We start from the raw sequence: 12,284 nt of genomic DNA, 5'->3' as shown, positions 1-12,284 counted from the left end.
TGTTACAGTGTTTACATCGTATATCAATTAATAAATAATGTTTACTTCATATCATCTATCTGATTTTTGCGTAAGAATGATATACATATGTTTAGATAATGTTTAAGTAATAAAAGTATTTAAAATATTTGTTTTGGAAAAATTAACAAAAACCGCAATTGGTCTGGTTGATTCTCTTTGATTATCTATTTCATGTTCAATTCTTGTTCAATTCATTTATCAGTTGTTTAAAACCAAAGATGAGACTTAAAATAAGGAAACCATTGCCCTAGATATAGCAACTAGATAACGACATTAAGTTCTGTTAAATTCCTAAATAAACTTTTAATTCTATAACCATAATTTTAAAAATATGTTTATAAACGTAAAAATAATGACATAAAAATGATAGTAATTTATTAAGATATATACGCATTCATTGTGTAATTTTTCTACAAAAATCAATTATATAAAGCAATATTTTACCTATACATATGTATAGAATATATCATTTTAAGGCACATTGTCCTTAAATATCTTACAATAGTTACTTACAATAGTTTAATATGACAATAATTAATCTTATATTTATGTATTTAAAAAACTTTTTTTTATTACATATATGTACATGTATACAGTAAATCTTTTAGAGGCAAGCAATACTTTTTTTCTATATACGATGATATTCTTAATTATACTTTTGGCTTATTGAATTTTCAATGGACAAATTAACTAAAAGCATCAACAACTCTCTGTTATAGATAATTTTACGTAGTTAGAACTGGCGCTGACTTTCGTTAGTTTGATTAGAATCACACGATCAACCCTCTAGTCGAAAGCAGCAAGCAATGTTAGTGGAGTAAGAGGGTTGAAGGAAAATTCGACGCTAGGGGTGGCGTACAAGTGTTGGGCGCCATCTATTCGTTCAGTGTCTGACTATCCTCTGAAGACCTGTGTACTCGCGATCGTATTACCAGATTATTGCGACATTTCGTGTGACAATTTAATTCAGTGCATCGTGTCATAACAAAGTGACGAGTGAACGCATTAAAACGGATACAACAAGGTAAATAGAAACGATAATAAAATTTATCCTAAAAGACTTACTTTGTTCGGGTGGCTGCCATCCTCGATGCCAGACACGCGTTAACATGTTGGATCGATTCCTCTTTCTCGCAAGTCGTATTGCGATGGGAGACTCCAATAGAAGACCTGATTACGAATTTTTAGTCTCTTTTTTATAATGAAAACGTGCATTTTACTTTATTTCGTGCATCAAACGTCCATCTATTTTTGTTAAGTTCGCTCAAAAATGCATAATTTGATGTTCGAAGAGGTCAAGTCACCCTCGAAATCTCTGGATAGAAAGACGCCTACAGCCAAAGCCCTTCCTCTATTTTTTCGTAAAATTTCTATTAAACTCATACGAGTTCATTGAAATTTCGTTGATTTAAACTCATTTCAGATGTAGGTTCCATTCAAGTTTTCCTTTCTTTTACGAATGCAAATACAAATAAGATCGTACGATCGATTTCTCCTTGAGATTTTTTTAGATATATTATAAGTAATAAATTCGATCTTGATTCTTAAAATATAATCCAGATAGACAATAGATAATTCGTACGTATCGGACGACAGGATTTGCAATATACATGATGCTCTCATTTTTAAACAGGTGTATCCAGTACCCATAAGTCTGCGTTTCATTTTTGTCAGAAATATTCATAAGAACAATCGCTATATAGTCAGATAAATTCTATTTAGAAATCTAAGCACAACCTTTTTTCATAATATTTGTTTTAAACTATATAATCGACTATTGGCCTATAATCTTTAAAAATGAATATTTAAAAATGATTTCAAAAGAAATATTGTTATTTCTTTCAATAAAAATTTTGCTAAAATAAAGAACATAACATAAAGAACATAGATATATACATATTGCAATTTCCAGTTAATCAAAAAGCTAGTATTTTTAATAGTAAATTATCGATAATTATTAAAAATTATTATAATTAAAATTATTTAATGTGATTTTTATGGGGAAAAATACTGGAATATGAAAAGATTTCAATGTGTGAAACACAATAAAACACAGTTGAGTACAATTTTGGATAATTATAGCAAACAATGATGAATAAAAATAACGATGCCAATTTACATAATAATTCAGCGTACGCAAAATATGAAATACTTTTAATTGTATAATGTATATCACTTCCTCGATTGTTTCCTAATAATTTTTAATTTATGTGAAGATAATAATAACGAACTTCGTTATTTTCTATATAAATAAATGCGTAAAATACTTTGTCTTAAATAGCGCATATTTAACTAAATATGTAACCACCGACACCGTTTTTAACATTTTCTTTCAAATGCAAAATCGAAAAATTTTAATTATCAAATTACTGAATTTGAAAGTTCATATACTTGTATATATGTACTACATGGATGTATATCCTTTTTTATTTCCGAGTGATTATATAAATATTAGAGGAAAGATATCACAACATTTTAATACTCATCACATGTAAATGTATACAAGCATTTTATTATTTACATTAACTTTCTAATTTCCGTTTTTTATTTCTCATTACATGTCTTTTGTTGCAAAAACAAATCTCTAAATTAAAAACATTCACATATGTATATACGACTTACATAATTTAATAACATATCCAAAATTATATTACGTATGTGTAATAACTACAGAAGTTTTTGAAAATCTTCTAAAAAAAGTATTAAGTATATAACATTTATGAAATTAAATATCAATCAAATATCAGCTTAAAAATTCATTATACTAATCAAATTATATTCTGTTATATCAATAATGTGTGACATGAAATATATATCACAAAAACATAATATAATGTTATTAGCTTTTCATTTTGATTTTTATAGTAATTTTTTTATATTACTAGCTAGAACCAATGTAGAGCTAGTATCTATACATATATTTACATCGGTACTCGAGTAACTGAATGTTTTTCATAAACTTTTTTTGTAATTGGAGTTAAAGTTATTTCGTATATTTCTTTTAACTACTAAGAACAAAATATAAACAAAATTTTTTGCAAGCATTCCTCAACTGAATTATATTTTTTAATACCTTAATTTTTAAGTCAAAATTGCAAGATTTATTTTCATGCGAACAATCCGCATATCTCACAGACTGTCAAACTGACAAATGAAAAAAAATGAAACTAACCTATGCAGTAACGAAAGACGTCATCTACCGCTGACAGCACACGTGACGATTAACATGCTAATTTCAAATAAAAAAGTTCGTAAGATAGTTTTGTATAATATAATATTTTACAATGCAAATTATCAGTTATTTTCCTTTCATCATACTTACGTGTTAAAAACGTTATTTGCTAGCATTTCTTTATATGCACATGTACCAAAAACTGAACATTATGCGTGTGTGAGAAATAAACGCATATCCATAGCAATCTGCTATTGTAAGCTTAAAGTTACCAGCAGTGACAAAATTTAACATATACATAGATATTTACTACTACATCACGTAGATAATACTGTATAAAATTCACAAAACTTATGGTATTAAGATCCATTACATATGGAAGAATTTTAAACAAAATAAAACACATTTTTGAAAATGATAACTTTCTTAGATTAATTTTCATTATTTCATTGTTTCATTACATTATTATATGTATTATAGTAGTAATATTCATTACGTTATTAGTATATATTGTATATACACTATAGTTATCTTTTTCCATTTTTTCCAAGTACTTCATTCCATTTCTCATACTTCAATTATTAATTGTTATATTTTTGATAAATTTTACATTCGTAACTTATCGTTTTAATGTAATTTATAATTTTTTTTAATTTTACAGCGTTGGTGTCGTATCAGACATCATTGCGGAAGAATAAAATTAATTATATTCGTATTACACTCATAACATTAAAACCTGAAGGCTAAAAGTAATACTTATATTTTTCAAACTAAAATTGACTTTTTCATGTACATGAAAAATATAAATAAACAATTTTTACTAGCATTGACAAAAATCATTAAAAAATTGATAGCTTATAAGTTTATAAAATAATATTTTCATAGATAACAATACAATCTAATACATTTTAGAAATTTACATTTTAAGAATCAATAAAACAAATCAAAGTTTATTTTAATACAAAAGTTACACCGAAATACAATGTCTTTTAATTATATGATGCATCCAAATACAATATTTAATTTAAGTAACAATACGATATTACAAAATGTAATAATTTATCTTTTATATATAAAAGTATAAAATAAAATTGATTCTTTAATTGCTTTGACAAAAAATATCTTATCTCATAAGTGCACGATTTCACTCTGTTTGAATCTTGTTTGCTATTGAAGAAAATAATAACTATCGCTTCTGGATTAAGGTGTCATTTGTATGATTCATCCCAATGCTTGTTCTCAAGAAGAATAAGAAAAGTAAAAAATGGAACATGGGGGTAGAAGAGATAGGAATAGAATGTTGAAATATACAGCGCAAATTATTATAATTACGGATATGCACATGTCTCGAATTAATCATAAAGAGAAACAGGGTCAATACAATAGCAAGCTGTGCAACACCGAGGTAGACTTAAAATGTGCCGATTGTATCTACTGGTGCCAGTGACCTCCTATTGATTCCACGCTCAACGAAGCACGGGCCAAACCCTCGTCTTCTCTCTAGCCCTTTCTAGTATACACTTTCTCGTCTTTCATCTTGCTTTCTTTATGTTTCTTCTGCTAGTGTTTTCATGTTTTCCTCAAATCCGCAAACTTCTCATCCTTTTGCCTTTGTCTCATTCTGTTCGTTTATTTTGACTAGAACTCGTCTTTCTTATTGTATACTTCCTTTTACCTCCTGACTTTCCGCTCTCCTTTTACCACCTTTTCTTTCTTTTCACCGATTTCCATGTCTCATTATTCTATCCAGTTTCTTACACCATTGTCATTTATTTATTTCATTTTGTCTTCTTTTTTATATTTCTCTATTTTCTTGTCTACTGTTTTCCTTTATTTGTTTCGCATAATTGTTATGAAACTACATTATGTGTCTAATGATAATTATGCAAATACATTTATATTTCGTAACATAAAAACGATGTAAATAAAATCTTAAAAAAGCATGATGGCAAAAGAGAATACAAAACGAAATTAGAATTCGGTAACAACGCTATATATATAGTAATGATATATGTATATATCATTACTTATGTGATTTGTTAAAAGAAATGTAGGTCTGATGGATGTTGTGTCATTGAGTTCTTTTGATCTAAATTTTACAATTTCTGTAATAAAGGATATAACTTTTTACGTTATTAAAGTGTGAAGTTGAGTGGTCGGTGTTATGTATTGAAAATACCACGTGCTATGCATATATGTATTTACCTATCAATAATTTAATCAATAAGTGAGGTACCGGTTTATGTTTAGAGTTCAGGACTGTCCAACTTTATAAGTATTTACTGTATCGTAACAAGAATATCATAGTAAACATATTCTCACAATTTTGCACTGTATTTTTTTTAGCTTATTATTATAAACATTCTTTCTTACGATCGTATTACATAAAATACTTTTATATTAATTAACAAAATAAAATAAAATGAAATTTGATAAAGTAATAATACATTTTTACTTTTCCATGTTCCATTTTTTAAAATAAAAGTAAAATTATGAATAAGAATTATGTATATTTCTTATGAATAATCATTATGATATTCTGAGTTTTTTTTAATTTTACTGCTTGTTTATCAATTTTAAATGAGATCTTTAACAGGTTATTACTTTCCTAATTAAAGACTTAATATTTATTGCATTATATATTAATGATTCTTTACATATCAGTAAATATATATTGAGAAAAAGATTAAGATTATTAATTAGACATTAATTAGATATTAATATGTTGATATTAATATTCAGAACTTTCATCTGATATAAAAACACCTAACAACGTAAAAATTTAACCATATATGTAGTAGCATTCTACATGATACGGATATATAATGTTCCAGAATGGACAGGGTATTAAGAGAAATGAATGTGGCGTGGCGATGACAAGCCTGATCTTGGAAAACGCAGACTTGAACCGACTTTTCCCGAAATGTCGGCCTAGGGGTGGCCCACCCCCGAGTCCGGGGGCCTCCACACAGATCAGTCAGCCGCATGAGAGCCTCTGCCAGAAGGAGGCCGTCTCTGTTACCACCAGCCTCACGACTAGCCTCACAGATACACTCGCGACTACGTTCGCAAACACTCACTCCAAGAACACACATTCAACGCACTCACAAGCGATACCGGAAGACATGATCGACCTCGAGCGTGATATCTCCGATAGGTAAATTTATATTGACTTACCGATCAATGATTTTCTTTTAATCGGTAATTAAAATTAATCGATATGATAGAATTTTAAATGTTACAAGTTGCATTGCAACCATTAACGAACATTATTTAGACCTCCAAAAATATTTAATTTATATAAATATAAATAAAAATATATTGCGACGAATGTCCAGTTTAAAAATGCACTGTGTACTTGCTAATACTTTATACAACTATTTAATTAATGAACTAAATTATTTACTAATGCTTTGTTATAATAACTAGTAATTTAAAAAAACATGCTTAAAAAATAAACAAAAATAAATAAAAAATGTAATGTGTAATTTTTTATTAAAGTTATATTTAAAAAGTACTATTCCTTGTTAATAATAGTTTATATTTGAAGGAAGAAATATTGTACATTTATAATCTATATTTTAAATACATCAGTAACAGTATTTGTGTAATTTTAGGTACTACACTGAATACCATTTATATAAATCTTTAAAATATTTGTGGAAAATATAGCTTTTAAAAATCCTTATACCTTTTACATCACAAAAACAATAAAGATTGGGATAATTCACAGCTATTTCATAGAAAAATAACTTCATCTTATAACATTAAAAATATCAATGAGGAGAAAGTGATATTGAAAAATAGAAATAAAATAAATATAATAAAAATAAAATAATTAACAATCATTATATTACATATAATATTTCTGGTACTACTGTAAAAATGTGAATATATAAAAAATCCAGATAACTGTTTCTAATCATAAGTAGAACTTAAATAACTTGTGTAGTTCTGTATATATATAAAAAAAAGAATCTCTTTGTTATAGAATATTAATTTAAATAATAAATTAACTAATTTTCTGGATGATGAATTAAAGCATGAATTTAAATCTTGGTAATTTCACAATATTGTATTAAAAGATGTAATTTATTTTGTACTGGTTAAAATGATTTTAAACAAGTTTGTAAGCTAGAAATATGTTTTATTTATTCATCAAGATACAATGAGACTGTAGACTAAGAAACATATATAAAAACGCATTTAGTGTATGAAAGATGGAATAAATAGTAAATAAATAATATTAAAAAATGTATAAAATGAATAAAAAATTTCATATTTACTGAATTTAATAAGCTGTTATTTATTGGATTTTTACTGGAGTATATAATCATAATGATAAATACATATAATAAATAAAATTGATTTTAATACTTTCTAAGATCTTTAAATTAAACATAGATTATAATCATAATTACTCTTTTCTTTCCTAGGACAACGAACATGGTGTCCGGTTTTACAGGTGACAGTCAACTATCTGTTGGTGTTAGCAGTGGTACAAGCAATGTTGGTGGTCCTCTTGGAACATTTAATTCGCTTGGTGCACTTAATACTAAACCGCTTTCTTCAAGCTCCTCGTCTGCCTCTGGACATAGTGAAGATGCACAACAATATGGTAGCCTTCCAGGTAGTGATCAGCAGAGTCACTCACAACAGGATGATAGTGGGCCTGAGGAAAGCCCTGTATACATTTTAACTTCTGCTAAGGGTGATCGCAGTTACAAATTAAGGGATTCCAGGTAAGTTACTTTAATTATATTGAAATATCTCTTCTGTATTTGGGAAATATATATATTTAATGAGCCAAATTAATAAATATCAGAATTATAGTACATTTTCCATAAATAGATTGTAATCTCTAATCTCTAATAAACTATAATCATTAATTATGTATATAAAAAAAGATAATACAATTCATAATATGCGTTTAAAAATATATGTTTAAAGTAAAAAATTTATAAACATACTGAATAATTTTTTAAATGTAATAATAAATACTAATGATAATACTTTCAACAAAGGAAAACTCAATATATTACGCTTTCTAAACTTTTTCAGGTAATTAAAATTTTAATTTCAAAATGTTATATTAATTATATTAATCTCAAAAAATTCAGATTGTGATATTAAATTTCCAAACAGTGTTTTACATTTAATATTGATATTTTTTAACATTGTGTATTTCATCATAAACAAATTACATTTTCACAAAACAAGAGGAATGAATAATCCACTACTACTTTTTTATTTATAATAGATAGATTTATTAATAATAGATTTATTTTAGTCTCATAGCCTATTACAGGAAGATTGTTATTGGGTTCTTATTTCTAATTTCTTACACTATATTATATTCTTATATTGATCTCTTAGTTATTATGTTTTTTAAATTCTGTTATCTTTAAATTCAATATTTGTAAAATACCTAAACGATTAAAGAATCAAATATTTATAAAAATTTTACCCACATTTTGAAACAATCGATAAACTTGTCAATGACACAATCGAAGTTTAGTCGATAAACATTACACAGCAATTGATGTTAGGTTAGATTGTACCACTTTTTGTTCTTAATCTTAATTTGTGGTGATTAATGAAAAATGTATATCATATAAACTGTTTATTATTATATTAACAACAAACTTGTATATAAACTAATTTTTTTTATTAACAAAGTGTAAGTACTAACTATATAATAAATGATATAGCATAATAAAGTTTCCTACACTCTTTGTTTACATTATTTTACAGATACTATCAGTACTCATTTCGTAATGATTTTAATTAAGATAATCAGTTCAAAGTGTCTTTAACAATACAATTTATTACGATGGAAAGTTATTTAATATAAATTTATTAAATAATATCGACGAAAACAATGTATTTTCATCTAGTAATTGTAATGCCTCATTCTTATTGAAATTTGTTAAGTTCTAAAGCATTAAATATATTTCAGATGATCGTATTATTACAAAAATTTTTAAAAGAATACTATTAATATTTTGTATTATGTTTCACTTTTTTCCAAAAAAATTTATGAATAAATTTAACATAATTAATGATGTAGATTAATAAGTTATTTATGATTGCAATAAGAAAATATTGATCTCCTTTCATAACTTTATTTTTAATATAATTATACATATGTACAAAGACAATACAGTTATAATATAAATATAAATAAATATGAAAATTATATTAGATTTTTCTTATACTATAAACATATTTCTACAGATTTTCATAAATATTTAATATCTAAATAATTTATAATAAAATAAATATTGAATACATATTTTATGTTCCCATTTATCTTTTATTATTTTCTACTGTTGATTTTACATCAACATTAGTATAATATTTCATAGAATATAGTAGCATTTAATATTTGTATTTATGAAATAAATAATATGTCAGCATATGTTTCAAAAATTTTATGTTTATTCTATTTAATTATTTAATTCCTTATGTATTCCTTTTACATTTTACTTCAATGGTGTTTAAACTTGATTTAACATGTAATAAATAACCATATAAACAAGTGGATTAGATGTAATAAATAAATTTAAGGTATCATTTCTACAAATTTATTGATTTATATTTTTGTATATAAATTTCTAACTTACTATATAACAATTTAATTTATAAAAAATAGTTTTACAAATAGTATTTTAAACGTTAATTTAAATAATTATTATTTTTTTAGAATTATAGAAATTGCTGGTGGACGAGAAGTTTTTTCTCAGAGTCGAGGTAAAGTAGCAGCTAGAAAATCACGCTTTCTTGCGGCATCAAATTCATTAAATAATGAAGATATTCAAACAGATAACAAGCTATCAGTTAAAAGAAATAATAAATCACCAAACACTCAAACTATATGGGAATTAAGAAGCCGGTAATTTGAAAAGTATTATCTACTTCTAATACACAAAATATATGATAGAATTGAACAAGAAAAATTTCATTTATTCATACGACTATCATATTTAATAAATTAGTTGCGTATTATTTTCCCGATGAAGGATTGTATATAATAATACAAATTATATATGACTGAATTTTTAGATGCGGTGATACAAGAAAGCAGCGTTCTAATAGAGAAGTCACAGAAACTGTATTTTCTTCAGAAATACATTCGGTGCGACATAATCCAACAAAATCTATTGACTATGATTCCCCTAAGAGCAATCACAGCAATCGTATTATTAACTATGACTCAATTTTGAATAGCAATAATGTAGAATATGGTATATCAAAAAATACTGCGGATCTTGATTATGGATTGTCAAAAAGCTGCATAGATTATCAATCAAATCACACTACGCCAGCAAGAAGCATGGCTATCGTTAGTGATGGTGAAGTAGTTGTCTTTGATGACATTGATGATAATTGGCAAAATTTGCGACTAGACTTAACTTCTAACAATACCAATCAAGTTACACCAACTAATTTAAGTCTTGAAACTGAGGAATCTCAAAGAGGTCGCATTCCTCCAGAACCATTAAGTTCTAGCATTGGAAGTACACCGAGCCCAACAACGGCATATCATCGTAATACTTCAGAATTTTTTAAGGTGCATATTTTTATTTGCTTGTTTTATCTATTAATTATATTTGTATTTACACAATTAAATAAATGATCAGATTTCATTACATCTTCCTTTGTAGGATGAATATAATAAAATTATTTAAAACATTTAACATAGTAAAACAATTGAGAAGTAAAATGTTTTTTATGCATTATTATCCAAAATAAAGTTTTAAATACTATATAGAACATATATTTTTAGGTTATTACTCCAGCTAGTGATTGTGAAGTAGACTCACCATCTTCAGAACGTAATCACAAAGTAACAAGAGTAATTGGTGAATTACCAATAGCACAATATTCTGAAAGTCCACGACGTTATGGAGTACGTGATACTCAACTTCCATGCCTTTTGTCATCACCATCTGTATACATGACACCAAGGCCTGGTTTTCCACAGAGAGTATTACCGACAACGCCAAGTCATAATGAGGTATGTTTCAAATGAATAGCTATATTTTCCTGTGTTATTATACAAAATGTATAGTGTAACTTAAACACCTTAACAATTTTTAAAGTCTTTTATAAGTTTATACATATGTATAATTATCTTTAAATTTAATAAAATTCAAATTTGAGAAGGAAGAGGGAAGGTTACATTATTGTATCAAGAAAATAGAAATTACAGAATATTTTCATGTTTCTTTTTAGAAGGAGGATACTTCTGCAGAAATCATCGTAGAAAAGGCTGTGGTAGAAACAAATATAAATTATTCTGATGATCAAGCTGTAAATGCCTCTCCTCCATCTCCTAAAATTGAAGATGAAGAAGAAGACTCTTTAAAACCATCAACTATACCCACAGATAATATAAGCAATCTGGTATCGTCTGGTGGTAGTACATTTGATTATTTATATGAATTCTCAGAAACTCGAAAAGTACTTGAGGAATTCTTTAAATGTCCACCACCAACAAAAGAAAAGGAAAACAGTACTGAGTCTTTCCCATTTCAGGTATCAACATTTTGTTTATTTTATATGTATTATAATCGACGGAAGTAAAATTTACATAAATACACATTTAATATTATAAACATTTTAGGTTTATTCATGCTTTAGTTAAAGCTTTTAATTCTTTTAATGTAACTTTATCTTATAACGTTAGCACATGATTTATATTAAAAAGCATTTTCTGGCTTTTGTTGCTTGTACTAAAATTGATTTTTCTATGATGGTAACTATGTTTTAAACTACCGCTTATAATCATACTCTTTTCTCAAGGATTTGGATTATGAACTGCGGAGACAAGGAGGAAGTGCTTATGTTGGTCAACGATTAGCTAGTGGTCCACCAACAACAGAGGAAGTTCTAGTTCATGAATCTCCCAAGAAACAAAGAGCAGATTTTCCACAAAATGTAAGAATATTCATACAAACAAATTTCTAAATGTGTATATATAGTAATTTTTATTTGTATATAAGCCATTAATCAAATTTGAAGTTAATCATCAAAAATCGATCTACAATAAAAAAAAAGATAAAGTCCAAAATATATTACATAGCAT

The 12,284-nt window shown here is 26.3% G+C and overlaps 1 protein-coding gene across 12 annotated transcripts in view; it reads left to right on the top strand.

Annotated features, from left to right (window-relative positions):
* The first annotated feature begins 856 nt into the window (after positions 1–856).
* The window catches only part of LOC100749055, a 37,070-nt gene continuing 25,642 nt past the window's right edge, over positions 857–12,284 (top strand). For 4 of the 12 annotated variants that reach the window (XM_033321026.1, XM_024368094.2, XM_033321025.1 and 1 more), the window contains exons 1-8: positions 857–1,045; positions 6,028–6,350; positions 7,630–7,935; positions 9,900–10,088; positions 10,259–10,766; positions 10,983–11,213; positions 11,432–11,734; positions 12,002–12,136. In XM_033321026.1, the coding sequence (XP_033176917.1) occupies positions 6,067–6,350; positions 7,630–7,935; positions 9,900–10,088; positions 10,259–10,766; positions 10,983–11,213; positions 11,432–11,734; positions 12,002–12,136 (1,956 nt within the window). In that variant the 5' untranslated portion in view covers positions 857–1,045; positions 6,028–6,066. The remainder of the gene's footprint in view (positions 1,046–6,027; positions 6,351–7,629; positions 7,936–9,899; positions 10,089–10,258; positions 10,767–10,982; positions 11,214–11,431; positions 11,735–12,001; positions 12,137–12,284) is intronic. The other 8 variants (XM_033321024.1, XM_033321032.1, XM_033321029.1 and 5 more) reach the window with 3 other exon arrangements.

This window comes from Bombus impatiens, unplaced genomic scaffold (assembly GCF_000188095.3).
Source record: "Bombus impatiens unplaced genomic scaffold, BIMP_2.2 scf_0389, whole genome shotgun sequence".
NCBI lineage: Eukaryota > Metazoa > Arthropoda > Insecta > Hymenoptera > Apidae > Bombus > Bombus impatiens.
The sequence above is the reverse complement of the archived record's forward strand: the minus strand, read 5'-3'. Positions and strand labels throughout refer to the sequence as shown.